We start from the raw sequence: 20939 nt of genomic DNA on the forward strand, positions 1-20939 counted from the left end.
TTGCTTGGCCTTCAGGTAGACTAGGATAGTGACAGCATAGATTTATTTCTCCCAAACCAACATGTGGGTTTGTGGAATCGCAGTCTACATTGTTTACAACATGTGGAATAATATTAACCTTAACATGTTGATTTTCCTCCTGTGCTTAGAATCAAATAAATCCATTTATTAAGGTCATTTGAGATAAAGCCATTTGATCCTTCTCTCTCTGGGGACATTAAAAAAAAATGTTTTCATTTCTGATGAAAAGGCCCTTCATTAATATTTTCCCTACAGTCTGAGTTACAAAACCCATAGCATCAGACTCACCTGCATTGATGCAGCATAACTGAGAACTCCCCAAAATGTGTCAGTGAAGTCCATCAGCATGAGGACAGTAATTTCAAGTGCAGATAACAAAAACATAATCATATTCCAAACTTTTAACCTAATGCCAATCCCTCTTAAATCTACTGTCTACTAACAAACAGCCAAAGGCAAAAATGGGGGAGCACTAAACACAAGAAATAAAAACATTGAAGGTAAATGGGTAATGCACATTTGTATCATTTCTAAAACAGTAAACTTTCCTCAGGACACAGGAAATGCCCAATGTGTTTTTTTCAAGACCTTCTTCAAGGGCACTTCTCAGCAATACAGCTTTCCTAAAAGATATCCAATCCATAATCAGCCACTACTCTTGAACACAGTTCTTATATCCAATCTACAAATTCTACTGGGAGAATAGAAAATAATGAAGAAGAAGAAGAAGAACCCAACAAAAGGCCCAACTGCCATCCAAAGCTCTTGAACAATTGCCCATGGCAATTGTTATCCACTGCTTTTTATTGTTATTGCTTTTATTCCTTTGGTTTTATTTTCTTATTGTGAGCTGCTCTGAGGCCATGAATGATAAGGGCAGTGCAGAAGTCTTATTAATAAAAAATAATCAGTAGATTGAAAGGGGGTAATCTTAGCCTTTTGGTGCAGCTCCAAGTATGTTTCTGCTAGTAAGTTAGAACAAATTCAGGTAGTGCCAATAATGTTATGTACAGCTTTCTTTTCATAGGAAGGGAGTGTTACCTCATCACATCACACCACATGCACTTCAGAGCTCTGCACTACCAGCAGAACAGATACTCCACACCTAGCTTGGACAGGTACCCACTGGTCTCAGGGTATAGTCTGAAAGCACATGAGGGCAACACCTTGATCAACCTAAGTAGATTTGGGTCTGGTTAGTATTTGGTGGGTGATCATCTTGGAACTACAGTGGTACCTCAGGTTAAGTACTTAATTCGTTCCGGAGGCCCGTTCTTAACCTGAAACTGTTCTTAACCTGAAGCACCACTTTAGCTAATGGGGCCTTCTGCTGCTGCCGCGCCGCCAGAGCACGATTTTTGTTCTTATCCTGAAGCAAAGTTCTTAACCTGAAGCACTATTTCTGGGTTAGCGGAGTCTGTAACCTGAAGTGTATGTAACCTGAAGCGTATGTAACCCGAAGTACACATATGCCATATTGGGCTCCATAACAAGGTTGCCATATTTTTTTCAATGAATCCGGGGGCAACTTTTCAACTTCCTACTAAATAGATGGATTTTGTCAGGGGGCTGATTTGTAAATCCAGGGACTGTCCCTGGGAAACGGGGACGTCTGGTAACCTTACTCCATTTGAAAGGTGGGATATAAATGTAAGAAAATAAATACATGAACTAATAACTGATTACTGATTCCCCGTCTTTAACATATGAACCCAGCTGATTTATGCATAATGCAAGGCAAGATCCTTCGTAGCATAGCAGCTAGAATGTTGGGAGGATATTTTTATATGCCTCTTAAGAAAAGTGGAGGACATATTGCTGGCACATTCAAGCAATCTTTGTGTTTGAACGTTCTCCTCTCTCTCCCCACCAACCTCCTTAGGCCTGCTAATGTGAAGGCCTGCAAGGCTTGTTCATACCAATGAGCTAACCATCTTTTTTATATTTGCAGGCTTTCTCAGACTGCATTTCAGGTATTTACTCATGTGCAACAGTGGTGGCTATGTGATGGGTCATCAAAAAAAGTCTGAAAAACAGTGTATTTAATACAGGCAAGCAGGTAAAGGTAAAGGTAAAGGGACCCCTGACCATTACGTCCAGTCATGACCGACTCTGGGGTTGCAGCACTCATCTTGCTTTATTGGCCGAGGGAGCCGGCGTACAGCTGTTTACTTTCCCGCCGGAGTGGTACCTATTTATCTACTTGCACTTTGACGTGCTTTCGAACTGCTAGGTTGGCAGGAGCAGGGACCGAGCAACGGGAGCTCACCCCGTCATGGGGATTTGAACCGCCGACCTTCTGATCAGCAAGTCCTAGGCTCTGTGATTTAACCCACAGCGCCACCCGCGTCCCTTCATAGGCAAGCAGACCAAACCTTAAATTGGATACTTTCAGCATTTAGTATTATATCTGGAGTGCTGAAGGAAATGCTCTCTATTTTTAACTGCTTTGGGTAATCAACCCATTCTCTTAACCATATTCATGAAGGGTTTCACAGGGATAGGATAAGATTTACATTTTAATGTAAATTATCTACATTTCTGTACTGGCTCAAACAGAGAGGGAACAAATCTCCAATCTGTATTTAGGAATACAGTACACAAGGCACATTTATTAGAATAAATGTTGACAACCAAGAGATACATTTAATGTAGAATCACATGACCTTAAGCGCATAGTAGTCTAACAAGATCCTATATACTAATTTATCTTCTGAACAAAGACACAGGCTTATAGCTCATATTTCTGCATGTCGGTCGTATTATTACAGATAATGTCTACCAGAAGTCTTCCATATGCTTCTGTATGAATTCTTTCTATTCCAAGCTGTAGCCCAAGAGCTCATCAAGCACTTTGTCATTCTGAATAGAAGTACTCCATGACTCCTAAACAGAAACACACAATTCTGCATTCTAAGAATAAATGCAATCACAACGGAAATACTATGAAGGATGTGGATTCTGGGTCTAGGCAGATGGTATATTTTGAGCAGCAGAAAACAGAGATCTAACTGATGATGGGAACATGTCAGAATTATTATTTAAATATGCAAAAATCTGGTATTAAACTTTAAAAATGCTTCAAGATTAACCGATCACCCAATTATTTACACAATGGTGAAGGTTGTTCAAAACTTCACTCCTCCATTCACCAGTGATTAATCATTCCAGACAGCTTCAAGATCAGTAAAAGAAAGAACTAAAATATGGAAAATCCAATGCACTAAAAGTTTCAAATAGAAGGAATGCAGAGAAAACATAATCACTGAAATGGTTAAAAACACGTCCCTTTAAAGCATGAAGCATAAATTTTATCACCACTATTCAAGTGTGTGTAACTGCTACCAATAACTATCAAAATATATAAGACAGACTTCAGATATTGACTTCTGTGGGAAATATAAAAATAGAAACAAAATGACATAATAGGTGATTGCCTGGTCTTCTCAGATATAATCAGACTGCAAAAATTATTCACTATTTACTGGGTATGAAATACCAACTGATCACTTTAGAACCTCTCCCGTATTACAAATATATCGTTCTTCTGGCCCAGTTCTTCACAATGATAACACATTATATTGAGATAAATCTATTATCACAGGAATCAATACCTTACTGTGGAGCAGTGACAATTCTGATGAACAAAAAATTACATTGTGGTCCCAGTCATATCTACTCATAAGTAAATGCCAATGAGTTGAATGGGATTTGTTCTCAAGTAACGGTGTAGAGGATTGGAACTTTAACAGTAACTACTGTAATAAAGGGACGCAGGTGGCGCTGTGGGTTAAAGCCTCAGCGCCTAGGACTTGCCGATCGAAAGGTCGGCGGTTCGAATCCCTGCGGCGGGGTGCGCTCCTGCTGCTCGGTCCCAGCGCCTGCCAACCTAGCAGTTCGAAAGCACCTGCGGGTGCAAGTAGATAAATAGGGACCACTTACCAGCGGGAAGGTAAACGGCGTTTCCGTGTGCGGCTCTGGCTCGCCAGAGCAGCGATGTCACGCTGGCCACGTGACCCGGAAGTGTCTCCGGACAGCGCTGGCCCCTGGCCTCTTAAGTGAGATGGGCGCACAACCCCAGAGTCTGTCAAGACTGGCCCGTACGGGCAGGGGTACCTTTACCTTTACCTTTTACTGTAATAAAACCAGCATGTCACATGTGGCATTGAAAAAGAAGAAAAATCCCCAGAAAGAAACATGCCTGGTAACTAAAGACAGTTCATATAGTAGCCACCTTAGTATCAGCTACTATAATACTTATTCCAAATAATATGGAGCAAAATGAATGGTCATTCCTATTAATACAAAAAGCTGTCATTCTCTGACTTGCTATATGAGCAGGAAATTTCTAAAAATGATGTCTGTTCAACATACAAAGAGGCTTAGGATACCAGATCCTTGACTAAGCCTTAGGATTGCCAAAAGGGAAAAAAAGTTATTAAAAATAATGAGAATGTTATCAAACATTCCCATCATTATTGTTCTTGCTCTTAAAAATGTCTGAAACACAAGAACAAATACATTTCACTATGTTTTTATCAGGACATTAGCACTGGACTTGTGTAGTGAGGGATAAGGTGAATCAGAATAGTTATAGCACATCAGCTCACTAGGAATGAGTTCGAGATAGAAATATCACTCTTCTGGTTGCTGGAGCTAGAAAGGAGGTATCTTCAAGTCACATGCTCCTTAGTGATGCAGCACTCATCAACCAATAAGAAAATCTCAAGAATGCCATATGGTGGATTTTAATGTTAATAATTTCTCACTCCTTAAAAATGCACATATATATCATTGGAATTTATATCAGGAACAACCTCCTCCGTAAAATGTAAATTTATCCCATAAGACTCTGATCCTCAAGCTTTCAACTCAGATGCCAACTTCAGCAAAAGGTAAATGCAGTACTTTTGAAAAAGTGTATCTGGATAAACCAAAACAGCTGAGCCTGGAAAAATATCAGCCTCCTCTCAAAGCAATGCAGGGAGCTAACAATGTACAATTGGAAACATGAACAACATTCAGTTGTGATCTTTTCTCTACTTACCTGGACAACGGGGTATTGGTAATCCATGCAATATACACCATACATAGCCAAAGGCTTCTCCAGCTGTATACCAGGCAGACAAAGAAACGGGAACTCTGAGTCTGCGTCTCCCCTCCTGCAGTCTTGAGCACAGGTCCCTGGCAGTGCTGTGCAATACTTGGCTCAGGCCTCTGGGTCTATACGCAGGTTGATACTAGCTCAGCTGAAAATATACATGAATTGCCCGAATGGCTTCAGATCAGCCTTTCTGCCTCCCCCTCCCCTTGAGATCCAGCACAGCTAAACCAAGGCGCACATAAACGAATGGAACCTCGTAAGTTAGGAATCCTAAACTGAAGACGAACAATTCTCCTGCAGTTCCCAGAAGCACAGAATGACAATCAGGAAGAACGGAATGCAGTAATGGGCGAAGAGGGAGAAAGCAAGCAAGCAAGCACATAGGAGCCAAAGAGATATATGTTCTGGGCACTAGGTGCGTCAGAGGGAACACAATCTGGGACAGCAAAAAAGTATATGAGGCTGTGTTACCCTCCACCCCCAGACCTTTTTGCTTTTGCTTTTTTTACTGTCCCAGGCAGAGACAGGTGCTGGGATTAGCATAGCAAATCCCCCCCTTTTTTTTTTTTGAGGATGCAAAGAGAGGGAAAAGAGAGAGGCTACACTGATATCTGCAATGAAGTTTTTTGTGGGGTTGGTTTTTTTTAACATAGCCAAATATATGATCGTATCATTTAACACTTCTCTCTCTGCATTTAACCCAGACAGAGACAGCTGCTTGAATCAGAACTGAAGTGAGAAAGGGAGAGAGGAGGAAAGAAAGCAATCTGAATCCACCGAGAGGCCTTGAGCTATGCAGGATGCATGCTCTCAGCTGTTCCAGTCAAACTTAGGAGGATTAATGCTGACTGTCAGCATAGGGGATGGGAGATGGTGAGAAAGGGGGCTAGGTCTGGAAAAGCCAGCTGCTCTTCCCATTTTAGAAAACTTCCTTGTACCATTCCAAATCCACACATTCCTACAAGAGGATGCTGGAGCTCTAACAGACATGGACAGATGCTAAATTAATCTGACAAAGACCAGCAGGTTCAGAAGTTGCTTTTCGAACCATGCATGCCATGTGTGTCACTTGTAACCTGAGATCAGTGAGTAATTCTTAGAAGGCTGAAAGTAGCCTAAAGGGAATAGCGAGGTGTGGAAATTATACCTTCAACAACAGAAGCAATATACTTTTTTTTTTACTGTGCTCTTTAAAAAAAGCAAAAAAAAAAAAACAATTCCCATGGTTTGACATTTTTTTGCATACTCTACTCTTTAAACAGCCTGTGTGCCCAGTTTCCCAAAATCTGGGGGCTTACTGAACTCTTTGAAGGCAGATAGAAAGCCGAAGAAGAACTAAGGACAAGCTCTCACTACCACCCTTGCTCCCTGAACTCTTGCTATGAGCATACTATTCTGCACCTATTGTTCAACGGATTTTGCTTTCAATTCTTTCAGCACTGTTTCTCTCATCAGAAAATTGACAGCAACAGCAGTATTCCAACATATGCTTGATTTGCCGAAATTTAAAGCAACTGTGCCATTAAAAAAAAGTATGGAATTTTTTTCATGAAGCTTCAATATACAGCTTGGATGGGAAACAATGGGTTGTATCCAATGTTAGTCATACTTAGAGTAGACCCATTCAAATTAATGGACATCACCACCACCGGTTCATTAATATCAGTGAGTCTACTTTATGAGGGTGGCATTGTGGTCTAAACCACAGAGCCTAGGGCTTGCTGATCAGAAGGTCAGCGGTTTGAATCCCCACAATGGGGTGAGCTCCTGTTGTTCGGTCCCAGCTCCTGCCCACCTAGCAGTTCAAAAGCACGTAAAAATGCAAGTATATAAATAGGTACTGCTCCGGCGAGAAGGTAAACAGCGTTTCTGTGAGCTGCTCTGGTTCGCCAGAAGCGGCTCAGTCATGCTGGCCACATGACCCGGAAGCTGTCTGCAGACAAATGCCGGCTCCCTTGGCCTATAGAGCGAGATGAGCGCCACAACCCCAGAGTCGTCCGCAACTGGACCTAATGATCAGGGGTACCTTTTACTCTATGAGTAGAACTTAGTTGGATACAACCCATTATAGCAATAATGAGTTCTTCATTCAGAACCATTATACATAAATCCATTTCTTGTCAGTAACACATACCAGCTATCACATGAGTAATCTTTGCAAGTTGTCATAAATAAAACCTTTGAAGTCTTCCACGCTATTCAATGCATTTCCCCATCACTTTTCAAACCAAAAAAAAAAATAAAAAAAAAATACATGGGCTTTCTAAAAAGCCTAAAGTTCTGGTATGTGCTTGGAATCCCTTCCACAAATTACTGACAGCCAGGAGAAATCAGGGAGCAGGAGAAATAGGACAAATCTTATTTTCCTTTGTCTTTTGCTGATTGGCTGCTGCAGTTTCCGGCAGAAACCATGGAAGGAGGGAGGGAGAGCAGACAAACCACGGATTAGAAATGTTCCCATAGGAAATAATGGAAATCGTCAGCTCGTTATGTGAACGCTTTCCTAATGAATGATTTCCTGGGAGTGCATTGTATTTGGAAAGTGGGACTTGCAGTGTATCTCAAATTGGATAAATGGGAAATAATATGTAAAGTATTGCAGGATATTCATATTCTCTCTCTCTCTCTATACACACACACACACACACACACACACACACACACACACTACTAATTTCATTTATGTCCAATCTTGGATCTAAACTGGCAGTGACTAACCTGGAAAGTGATCTTTGCATCATGGTGGAAACCATGGAGAGTCACTACAAGTCAATGTAGATAGTACTGAACTAGACAGACCACTGGTCTGATTTGGTGTAAGTCAACTTCCTAAGTACTTATGTTCCCAAAATTAATGCTCATCCAATGAAGCTGAAAACAGACAAAAGGAAGTATTTCTCCAGAAAGGGCAAAGCAATCTTATGGCATTCACTACCACAAAATGTGATGATGAACCATAGCTTATATAATTTTAAAAGAACAACAGATAAATTTGTAAAAGATTTGAGGAGGGAGTACTTTCTGTAGAAGACAGGAACAATAGTCTATTGCTTGCAGTGTGCAAGTTGATTTACTAATATTATGTTTTATTTCTATTTTTAAAATATGTTCCATTTTCCCTACGTAATGTAATCCTAAATAGCTTGTAACAGAAATAAAATACAAATAGCAATACATAAAACAGAAAAATTGAAAGAGCAACTTAGCTATACTGTACATAGGGCCAATTCACATCTTATGCTAAACCAAACCATGGCTAAGCATGAATGAGCAAGTATGGACACTTTGCACCACCCCAGAGCTAAGCCATGGTTTGGCTTAGCATTACATTTGAACCTGGGCTCATGGTTTCCCCTCCCCCCAAAATATATATATATACTAAAGGCAATAATCCAATAACAAACTTTGCCTACAGCTTGTAACTTGCTTGGAGATAGAGAAACAACATGACCAAACTGGGTCATAACCTAAGCTTAGCTCTGGGCAGCAAACCAGAGGAGGAACAAACTGGCTGTTGTTTTCTCTCTGAATGCCCCCTTTTGCCCGTACACTGGTGCCTCGCAAGACGAAAAGAATCCGTTCCGTGAGTCTCTTCGTCTTGCGGTTTTTTCGTCTTGCGAAGCAACCCTATTAGCGGCTTAGCGCTATTAGCAGCTTAGAAAAAGGGGGGAAAGCGAAAAAAATCGCATAGGGAAATTCGTCTTGCGAAGCGCCTCGAAAAACGGAAAACCCTTTCGTCTAGCGGGTTTTTCGTCTTGCGAGGCATTCGTCTTGCGGGGCACCACTGTAGATGCTTAGTCATGGTTTGGCTTAGCATTATGTGCTAACTGGGCCACAGTAGTTTACACACATTACCTTGAGAACTAGAAGACATATGAGTGTGGAACTCTGCCAAAGTAAAAAGTGGCAATTTAGCAAAATGGCACTCACTCCCTAGCCTGGTGCCCTACATATATATTTTCAACTGCAACCTTCATTATCCTTGACTCCTGGCAATATTCACTGGGCTGGTGGGAGTTGGTGTCCAATGCCAGGCTGAGGAAGACTGAACTAGCCAAGAAGGGTTAAAATTAAGCTTTTGCCTACTTGAATGTTCTAATGGTTGCTTATACGACCCAGCTCTTATTTCAGTATTTTGACAAAATGCTCAAAGCACGCATGAACAAATCCATCTTATTACTCAAAGGGTTTCAAGGTACCTAGGTACTTCCTGGATACAAAATTTAAGTCCTCTTCAGAAGTTGATATCTAGAAAAACAGACATTAATGAGCAGGATTTGGCAGGAGAGAGCACAGACCAAGGAATATGTTCTGCTGTCTATCAGTAGGCCAGAAGAAGACAACACAGATGGCAGGAAATAAACTATATTTTAAAAAAATAGGGGGATGAGCAGATAATGAGGTTTAATCACAAACTAACATTCCAGTTCCTGAAGTGACCTTTATAGGAAAGCGAGTTTCCTGAACTCAGGATGCAGGGGGTACATTTAACAGGTAGTGTTAATCAGTTCCTTTAGTAGAGAACATAGGATGTTTGAAAATGAATTGGCAACACCAAAAAATGAGGTAGCAGTTTTTACACACTCAAGTGGTTCCCTAGAGATAGACAAGCTTATAAATGATAAGCAATAAAAAAAATCCCCCCAAAAGGCCTGGCAATAACCTATGAGGTTCAATATCTTACATAATGTTGGTGGCTGTTGGGTCTATAAAGATAATAAATTCTAGCCTTATTGTCTAGAGATGGAATTTCCTCCTTCTATTAAATCCTTCTTCTTTTCTTCCCAGAGGTAAAAGTGAATTGCCCATAGAAAAGAGAGGAGAAAGCCATGATTTTAGCATAGCTGTGACTGGACAGCAAAAAACCCACCAAGCAACAACCAGAGAGTAGCAAGGTCTTATTTAAAGTGGAAAAAAAATGAGGGAAACAGTTGCATGTAAGTCAATGGATTGGAAGGCTTATGCATGCAACTGAGTAGTGTATTTGGACTGCAATAGGGGCTCAGGTGACCATTTAAGTAGACTGACCTTTTCTGTAACTGAAGGGTGTGCAGTATGGGAAATTTCTGGCTCGAAATCCAAACCAGCCTCAGACCCAACTGTGACCTACAATATTAATAGCTGAGAGTATTCAAGGTCAGTGTGACACAGTGCACTGCTTGAGGTGGGCTGCTGCTGTCACTTGCACTCCCTCCTTTTCCTCCATGCATCCTTGTCACCTATTACCTCCTCCTGCTACTGCCTGCTGCTCCCTTGTCCTTGCTGCTGCTGCTGCTACTCCCTCTGCTACTTCCATGAATCTGAGACCATCCTTGCCCCCTTAATGCAACACCCTCAGGAAGGGGCACTTTCTCACAGCAAGGCATTGTAGCTGAGGTGCACTGTACTGCCACCAATGCATATTGTCGAAACACTGGCAAACACTTGTGTAGAAGTCTCTGTTAACTTCAATAAATTTTACATCTTTCACTGCCAGTGCAAATGCTCACTATGGTCACTTCAACCACAACTCCTCACTCTCAAAGAAGGAGGACCTCATTCTCAGAGTGAGGAGTAGGGTGCTCAAAGAGCCTACTTAGTGTGCTGCCAGCTTCAATGCCACTCTCCTACAGTGCAGGGAGGCATTTTCTCCAATGTATACACTCCATGTATTCCAGTGGTTGGTTTGAGGATGACTGCCTGAGCCCCAGTGCTGAACACTAGTGCATAGTGGGCGGTACTATGCCCACCTGTACCTACTTTGGCACCAGCAAAAGTTCTCATAAAATATATCCTAAAACATAAACATGGCACTGTTTGCTCCTCCTGCTCAGTTCCTGCTCACACATGCTCAGCCTCTTCCAACACTGAAGCTGCTCCATTAAACATGCCCACATTTCAATGATGCCAGGACTGGACAACTACCCTCCTTTCCATTTGGAAGAGGAGAGATGCAAAGAGCTTCTCTCCCTTTGAGAGTAAATACAAAAGTGCCTTTTTCCATTGATGGGGTGACTAATTGAGGGGACATACCTGTACTTGTTTTGCGGTCCTCTGTCTCTATTCCGCTCATTTAGAGATGGCAGCCATTTTGTGTTATGGCATGTCCTCACAGCAGCCATGTCCTGGCTGCTCCCCATGGCACTGTTTCAAAATTCCAAATGTGACCACTGGCCCAAAATGTTTAGCGAATCCTGCACTACGGAGGAGAGAAAATTTTCTGACCTTTAGCCTACCCCCAGGACCCAAACTTGTGTCTGTTATGCCCCAATGAGGTCAGACAAAAGCATTAAGATGAAGGACAGTTGTTTGGAATGTTTCAGACATGTAGCTTGTCACACTTTCTGGATTATGACCCAATCGTCCGTCCTACAAAAAGAGAGTTGGGTTCACCTGAAGTCTGCCACAGTCATTTCTTCATCTATACTCTGAAGGAGGAGACCCCATATCAACAACTCAGCAGTATGGAGCTCCCTAGTCTGGTACCAGCTGCCTGCCCAATTCAGACCTCTAATCTCTCCAACTTTGATTTAATGTAGCAATTATGGGTAATGTGGTTTGAAGGAGATAAATGCCCAATACAGGACTAGCTGGCACTGACGTTCATTCCGCTCATAATGCGAAAACAGTTTTAATTAAAATCCCCTTTATGATAAAGGAGCTGCTTGACTGGATGTTTCTGTGCGGCCCTGATATGGAGCTTCCTCTAAAGCGGATTAGAAATCAAAAGTTTCCCCCTTTCTTGCTACTGGCAACACAAAAAGAACTGAAATGCACTCACTATGTTGCCCCAAATGCAATTCCTTTAACCCAAGAATTGCTGCGATCACACAAGGCTGATGCAGACAACAATCTTTCTCCAACCAAAGCACCAAACTCCAGTTCCTAAAGGTTAGGAACAAAGGAAACGAGGATGCAATCCTCATCCCCCCCGCCCAAAGTCTAACAGTCTCAAAAAAGATTGTACCGTTTAAATGAAAATGAACACAATATTGCTCTCTGCTCACACACATTGTAGGCAGAATTGTGTACTAGGAGATTACAACTACCAACATGTAGCAATATAGAAAGCCAGATTTATTCTATTTTAAACTAAATAGTCTGTGTCCAGATAGATGGAGGAACTTAATTTGGCGGAACTATATGAGTCTCAGTACTGATTGGTTTAAGAACTGATCTATCACTTCCTACTGAATTACAAAAAACAGTAGATGAGAGATGTTTTGTTTGATCTCACACAAAAACTTTGCTTACTTATTATTGCTGCAGTCACCATTTTTTATGGAATATACTAAAATGAATATGTTAAGTCTTGCCTGGTAGGAGCCATCTGTCACAGTGAAAAATCAGCCCCATGCATTAATATAAAAGGAAGTTCAAGCTTTTCTGGCTGGAAGATAGAACAAAATGGAAAATAAAAGGCCCTGAGCTTGAATGTGCATCTTCTGCTATTCTCTCCTTAAGGTTACCTTAAAACAAAAAAAATGTGTCAACCCCCCCCCCTCCGTCAATTTAAGGAACTGAAATTCTGCCAAACTTTTGAGGTATGTCATTCCGGGATCTATGTGCTTTGCCAATATCTTTATGAGAACTCTTAACTATCAGTCAATGAAGTAATAGTCTCTTCTTGAGATCATTTTATTCCGAAAGCACCTTATTTCAAGACACTGCTTTATGAGACAGCTCTAATATTCCAGGCTCATTGCCTTCTTCAGGCAGAGGAACAACCCGAGTGACCAATCAACCCATCTTTTCAAGGTATCAACTGAACTAAGCAACCTTCTGGTACAGTAGTTAATTGCAATGACCCAAATCATCTAATACAAAACCTGAGTGACGTGAGTTGGTCACTAGGGTGCTACTAGGGTGCTACTAAGCCAGCGTCCATAAAACCCATATTCCTTATTCCTACGAGAACAAAGGGGAAAGCAGGTCAGAAACAACACTGTGAAGGCATAACACAGTTAGGCTGGTGAACAGGAAAACAGCTTGGTGCAATTAACAAGATTAAAGAGGGATTTAAAATCAGGAGAGAGAGAGCGCAACGGGCAAGATTGATCTTTACAGGATTAAAGCCAGAATCCAACTAAGAGTCCAGTGGTCCTGAGATCAACATCACATAATGGGATTAAATCGAGAGCTGCTTTGTTTTTTGTATCTGAATGCACAGCATCTGCACTGCCACCACTGTAGTTAAACAGCAAAAGAGTTCCACAGTGACAAGGCGGGATTTGTGACATAACACGGCCAACTACAGGCACACTCCTGCGGAAAAGGATATGAAACAAGTTCACAGAAATCAGTGACATGGCACATAATGATCTGGCCAAACATCTAAAAACACAGTAGGCTTACCAAGGCCAGACAGTCATGGCAAATTTGACAGGATTTCCTCAGAATGAATGGGAGGGAGGAAGGCATCCACAGCTGAAACTGGGCATGCAGGATACTAATAGCATCTACTGATTATTTAAAAAAAAAAAAATCAAATGAATGGCATATCGGAGGGTTGCCCTTTATTTCATAAAAGATTTCCAACACATTCTCAAAGTTCCCGCATTCAGTTTTTGAAAAACGAAAGGGCTGTATCTAACATTAGTCTTACACAGAATGGACCTGCTGAAATTAATGAGCATGGTGACCTTAAGTCCTTACACTATGTTTACTCTGAATAGCACTAATAGATAGTGACCAGTGTGCATACTAATATCAATATGTGCCTCTAATGTGCCTAGCAATGAAAAAAAACAAAAACAAAACCAGTCAGTTTCCTCTTTAACTTTTCCCCAGAGTGGAAACCAGTAATCTGAACAGGTATCTGAGAGCAGCAAAGATGAGGAAGGAAGAGAATATGAAGTTAATGAATGTTCCTATCAGAAATACTTAAAAAATAATAATTGTTATGCAAATAAATTGTTCTGCATTCACTGAAGGTTAGTAGGCACAGAGGGACAAAGTATATGTTCTCAAAGCACTAGATTAATGCCCCCCACCTCCCCATTCAAGACAACTTTGGACATAGCAAAGGCAATGGCTCTCATGAAAGCATAAAAATGAGCTTAAGTCATTGCAGGGGTGGCTTCTAACAGGATGGACAGTAGGGGAAGCCTGCAATATGTAACAGCATCTTTGTCAGACAGCATTGTCAAGCAGAAGCCAGAAGTTGCAAGGCTGCAGTCCATTCCCTTGAAAGATTGGGAAGTGTCATAGCTCAATGGCAGAGAACATGTTTTAATTGCAGAGTTCCAGGTTCAATCCCCGTGATCTCAAGATAGGGCTGTCTGAAACCCTGAGGAGCAATTTCCACTCAGCATGGATAATATCAAACAAGATGGTCTGACGCAATTTAGGACAGCTTCCTATGACCCCAGTTCAGAGCTCCCTGCAGTTGGGCCTTTTCTAGCTTGCAAGTAAAAGGAGTTGAGGAGAGCAGTAAAAGTATCATGAATGGGTGGTGTGTGGGTAGAAACTGTGGCAAAATGGTAGAAAGATCATGTAAAAGAACCTGCTTCACTTGCAAACTAATTATTAAAAACATCCAAAGTTACATAGTTTATCCACTTTAGCCTAGTAATAACTTATCTTGGCTTGAGAGGTAACGTATGAACAATAAAACTCTTCCCTTGCTACAAAATGGTTTTCCTCTATTTTTTCCAGTATTCAGTATATACTAGGAATAGATGATTGTCCATCCTTACTCTGAAAGGTCTATTAAACCATTTTCTTTCAAATAAAACACTTCTGTTGTCAATTTCACTTGGCAACAGAAATACAGGGAAATATATGCATCCTTACCTGACCAACTAGGATACCATGTCGCAACAAATATCCATACCGTACTATATTTTCAGAGCTAGAGTACCCTAAACACAGCCTGTGCAAAGTTCAAAGTCACAGATGGCTACATGCTGCACTCTGTTTAACTCTCCCTGTAATCATCATTCATTTTACTAATGGTACTTTCTGCAGAAGGGCAAATGAAACAGCACCATGAGTAAGACGTTGCTAAGACCCAGTTTGGCAGACTTCGCTTTCCAGTCCCCTGGGGGGTGGTGTTGATGAGCTCAGAGACTAAGGGGAGTGAGAAAGAAAATATTGTAGGCAGTCCAAAGATGTTCAGAACTAAGTTTGCCTCGCATACAAGATACTGTAAATGAAAAGGTTACAGCAGAGCAAAGCAGATACTCCCGGAATACGTTTTCACTATCCTTCTTTAAAGACCAAAGCAGCACATCTAAGCCAAAGCTACATTTCACAGAGCACCGAGGAAAGAAATTATTATAACTGACAAAAGTGCATGTGAAAGGAAAAGCTGGAAAAGTTTGCACAAAGATTTATTTGCTTGTTCAAAAACTGGGAGGAAAATAAATTGTTACACCAGAATTACATTTTTAACTTCCCCTTCCTTTATGGGGCTCAGGGCAGCGTACATGATCAATACGGCTTTCTATTCTCATAACAACTCTGCGAGGTACAGTAAGCTAAAAGAGGTTTCGGAACTAAGTACAGATTTGAACTTTGTCCAATATTTTCTGCAGCAGTCTTCCTAGTCCAATATTATCTACATCACACAGGACTATACATTTGGAGTGTTTATTCAAAATGCTGGTTGTGTTTACTGGCCCAGAGATGGAAAGAAGATGAAGTTCCTACCAGAGAATGGCAGATGAAGTCAATGGACTATGCTGAAATGGCTAAAATGACCGGAAGAGTTAGAAATCAGGAAGACCAAAATTTTAATAAGGAATAGGAGAAATGAACAACTTATCTTAAAGTCCATTGTAAACAGTTACAATTGTTAGTAGGATTGGACTATCACTTGTAGTTTAAGGTTGAATTCAGGACATAATGGAAGAGGTAAAAGATTTGGATTATCATAAAAGACACAGGAGGAAATTATTAAAAATAGGACCCACAAAGGGGAAGATGGAAGTCCAGGAGATTCCTTGGAATCTTGTTTCTTATTACTTATGTTTGATATATCTCTGTAATAAATAAATTCAATAAGAACAAAATGCTAGTTGTGATTGGCATAATTTATTTATTTTTAACACGACAACAACCCTATGCACATCATAGTTATTGTACTGAGACTGAAGACACAATGACACATTCTACAGAGGCATAATGGTCTCCATGGTATGCAGGTATTACACGTGTATCTAAGCAATTGCTGGAAGAATGAAGGGGACCTAGTGGGTGGTATCCAACATTAGTCATGCCCAGAGTAGACCCAATGAAATCAAATGACTTATGTACATCAATTTTAACGGGCCTATTCTGAACATGACAAACACTGGGTATCACTCAATGTCTGAAAGCATCCTTACATTACAGGAAGAGTAGGGAAATCTTTGGCCCACCAGTTGATGTTGGACTACAACTCTCACCATCCTTTAACAACTGGCCATGTTGGCTATCTTCCTTTTTTCTTTAAGCAATCCTTTTTGCCTCTGTTACTGCTTAATGCTTGCACTAACAATGCAATCATATTAGTAGATGTTGAATTCTGCCCTTTGACTCTAAGTACTGTAGGCATGGCCTTAATGTACCAGTAGGACTGGTACTCTCTTTCACTGTCGATTTGGAAAAGCTACTACCTCCATTATAAAAGAAGGTAGGGCAGCCAGAAGCAGTGGATTGAAAGACACTGATGCCTGAGGTGCTGTAGGAAAGGACATCTGCATTCTCTCATTTTGGCTTACCTGTGAATACCTAGCCAGTCCTAAGGACACATGGGTCCTTGAAGTCTCCATTTTTGTACCACTTCATAATCATGAATGGATTTGAGACAGAAACTTGGGAAACTGATTAAGCACCCAGCAACATAGTCAGTGGATACTGATCTGTGTTAACAGGTGTCAGAAATTTGTAAAGCATGCTCTCCAAGAGAACCTCAAAATGGGAAACATGGATTCTACATGTCTGATTATGGCAGCAGGAACAAGATTCATCTGAATGTTCCTCTCCTAAGTAGATAAGCTATGTGACCATTGTTAGAGGTAACTTTGTGCCAATAAGGTAGCTGCAAGAAAACAGAACCATGTTTGTTCCACACATCAAGGAAAAAAAGGGGGAGATTCTCCCTTTATGGTAGGCGGGATCAAATCTCTAAAGTTTCCAGGTGCCCTGCACAGCTGTAGTACCTTTCTGTGTAACAGCACAGAGAAGATGAATACAGTGGTGCCTCGCAAGACGAAAAGAATCCGTTCCGCGAGTCTCTTCGTCTAGCGGTTTTTTCGTCTTGCGAAGCAAGCCCATTGACGGCTTAGCGGATTAGCGCTATTAGCGGTTTAGCGGCTTTTAGTGGCTTATTGGCTTATCGGATAAGCGGCTTAGAAAAAGGGGGGGAAAGAAAAAAAAACCTGCAGGAACTCGCAAGACATTTTCGTCTTGCGAAGCAAGCCCATAGGAAATTCGTTTTGCGAAGCACCTCCAAAACGGAAAACTCTTTTGTCTGGCGAGTTTTCCGTCTTGCGAGGCATTCGTCTTGCAGGGCACCACTGTAAGTATCTTTTCAAAAGGACTAGGTACCTAACATGGCAGATGGCTGGCTAGGATTCAACACAACAATGGACCTAGTTCCAGAAAGGATCCTTGAGTTCAAACAAGAGCTGTTCACCAGAATGCTGGTGATTCGAGCCCACCCAGGGGTGGTTATGGGCAGGATTCCTGCATTGCAAGGGGTTGGACTAGATGATATTCTGGATTCCTTCCAACTTATGATTCCATGATTCTATACAAGTGGAAATTTACTTCTAAAACTAATAAGTTTGAAAGCCAGTTTGCAATATGATATTGGGATTTACTGTTCAAAGAAATCACCATCAAACTTTCCAATGGCCTATGTAAGCAGTTATTTGCATCCTTTGCTACCCAGACAAGTAGCTCAGCATTGAAGTACAGGCAGACAGTATAAGTCAACCTGGTGTCAGGCGCTAACAATAGAGAACTAGTATCAATAGTGTCATGCAACACAACTGAAGCCACCAACAAAAGACAAAATGTAGAGATAAGATGGATCACAGGTCTGCTTCCTCATTATTGGATTATTGAAATTACACCATCAATACATGTGACACTTTACAGAACACTATAAAGCAAAGCCAGCCTTTTCGTGCCCAAATAAAGTTACAGGCATTGTGGTAAAGACTGGTATTGTTCTCCGCATCTACTCATAATGAACTTCACACGTTCTGACAACTACTACATAAATATGGAGAATCTCAACTACTATTATTAACAATAGCAAATTTCTAGCCCTCATAGTTGCAGACATGTATACAGCAAACTAATAGGATGAGGGCTGAAAGGAAGAATAACCTTTCCTGGTGCAGTGCCTAAAACTGCATAAATTAGCAGTTTTTTTAGGTTTTTGCATCAGGGTGATTGATAAGCATGAAGTCTACAAATCAAGTTCCTCTTAAAGGCAAAGGAGAAGTGGTTAGTAAAACAAAAAAACTGGCAACCCAAGCAGCCAATGGCTGAAATATATCTAGGAAAAGTTTCACTATCTTATGTTTCTACAACTCAAGCCTGAAGTCTCTATCCTGAGGCCTCCAGTTCCTTTCTTGCTCTGCTCCTGCCACTGCACCTTGCAAAAAAGGGGGGTGAGATAAAGTTCTACAAACCCAAATGCTGAATTCAGAATCAATTATAGAAGTTGGAAACATTTACACTGGCATGCATCACATTCATTTACACTATGCTTTTTTGTGATTCCAGAATTTATTTGGATCCAGAAACCAGGCTTCCGTTCAGATTCTACTCTGCTTAGTGCCTTTCAGTTTCTTTGCTTTAAATGTCTGTGCAATCTCTTTGAACACCTTTATATCTATGTGTAATTTTTATTTCAATACCAATACCAAGACTCAGAAGTTCTATGACTACTTATTACAAGCTAAACAATGCTTAACATGTTTCACAAGGGGGAAATTACACGCCACATAATTAATTTTGAAAGCAGCATAACTTCCATGATACAAAATTTAGATTGCCACACTGAAATAATGACCAAGTTTGGAGAACAGGGTATTCCCCACTCAGCTTGTTTTGAAAAACAAGAGCAGATCGCATTGAATTATCTATTTATAACTTAACCATCTACTCTAACAAATCAAGTCTGCCTATGTAATTCAGCATCAGCTAACTGAAGAAAGGTTACACATTTGTGTGTTCCATTCTGGTAATTCTAGCACTGTAGACAAGGTGTCATTGCATCCAGCCTCTGACCACATGCAGAACAACTACTGCAATTTACCTTTGATTACTTCCTCCTTGGCTAGAATTCAATCATTATCTACATTTCAGTTGTCAAATCCCCTTCTTTGCTAGTAGCATCCACCAGTCACACCAAAATACCCACCTAAGAAGAATCTGTGTCACTGCTTGACACCTATGGAGAAAATAAAATTGTCTCTCCTACCTACAGGTGCCAGAATCTGGCAGTTTGTAAAGTTCCTGCTCGCTCACTCTCGCTCTCTCCACCAAAAGCACTGTGCTCAACAATAATTTAATTACACATCTCCATATTTTTAAATAGGGGCCAACTAATACCTGGCATATGGAGGGGCTGAAAAAAAGAGAGCAAAGCCCAAAAGAGGAGTCTGCACATGGTTGCACAGAATCTTCAGCTTTCCACTCCTTATATGTGCAAAGCGTGTAAGCTCTCACACAGATCTCTACTCACCCAGAGGTACATCATGTCAGTCTGGGCAATTCCAACCCAGTAGTCGATGGGAGCGGATCCCAGGGAGGCGTCAACAAAGCGTGGTCACCAAGGTGCTTTTGGGTGGGTGGGTGGAGGATGGGAGAAGAATCAAAATAGGTCAGTTAAAAGCTCTCCCCCTCCTCCCCTTCCTGCTTTACTTGGTTCTCCTGCTTACGTTTTTCCCTCCCTCTCTCTGGGAGTTCCCAGCCCTGTGTGTCTGTCTGTACTGGTGTGTATACAGCTCACACTCTGCATTTGCCTCTGGGGAAATTCGCTCTTGTCATACTGCTTCTAAAAACACAATCGCTGCTTCAGATTCTTGAAAAAGGCAAGGCAGGGTGGGGTCAGCAGTAAACACAAGCCAGGTCCTAATGCTGGAGTGCAATTACTTTAAAAGAAAGCTTCTTTTGAGGTGAATGAAAACCTCATTCTCTTAGGTCAGTAGAAGCTAAATCTTCTCTCCAGCGCTTTTCAAGCCCAGCTCCCTATACAGGAATTATAAAGTAACCTAGAGCACACAGCCCAGTCTGCTGGTCTTGCTACACCCTAGCTGAGCCTACCCCAGTCAACAACAGTAGTCACCACAGAAAAGCTATTTAATTCACTATTGATATGTATTTGTGAATTTGCTGTTCACCTGGTTAAAGCACAGAACAAACCACAAGAGTCTTAGAGCTAAGAGGATAGTCTGTGCAATCTGCCCTAGAGCTACCAAGGGAGATGGACGGGGAAAACATTGTGGCGCGATGAGAGGAGAATACAAAAGACAAACAAAAGGTTGCGTTTTGCTTTAGAAATTACTCTGTGGTAAAAGGTTTTCAGCCTTCCAAAAAGAAAAGAAAGTACCAGGGCTGGCTTTTAATTCTAAGGAGAACACCAGATTCCAAATGCCCTGGGATCTTCTCTGCTTAGAAGTAGCTGAGGAGAGCTGCCTCTTGCAGTGTGCACTCACGTCTTAATCCACAGTTTCAACAGGATTATCGGAAGTGAGCCATAAAAGGAGACACTCATTCTTGAGGTGTACAGCAGGACCAGGAAGACAAGATTCAACAGGCCCTTTGGTAGCACACTGTTTCAATCCCATCCCCAGTGCCCAAAGGACAAGTGTCACCTCATCTCACTAAT

General features: G+C 41.3%; 1 protein-coding gene across 22 annotated transcripts in view; it reads right to left on the reverse strand.

The window, feature by feature from the left end:
- The window catches only part of RBFOX2 (RNA binding fox-1 homolog 2), a gene marked incomplete at its 5' end in the record, with an annotated part of 178542 nt that overhangs the window by 105555 nt on the left and 52048 nt on the right, over positions 1-20939 (reverse strand). The window contains one exon of one of the 22 annotated variants that reach the window (XM_079992843.1): positions 19794-20007. The exons of 19 other annotated variants lie outside the window; for them this stretch is intronic. In XM_079992843.1, coding sequence (XP_079848969.1) covers positions 19794-19808 — 15 coding nt within the window. Of the gene's footprint in view, positions 1-5068; positions 5498-19529; positions 19551-19793; positions 20008-20939 lie in introns of those variants that run through there. 2 more of the 22 variants (XM_079992844.1, XM_079992839.1) reach the window with 2 other exon arrangements.

This window comes from Podarcis cretensis, assembly GCF_951804945.1.
Source record: "Podarcis cretensis genome assembly, chromosome: 10".
Lineage (NCBI taxonomy): Eukaryota > Metazoa > Chordata > Lepidosauria > Squamata > Lacertidae > Podarcis > Podarcis cretensis.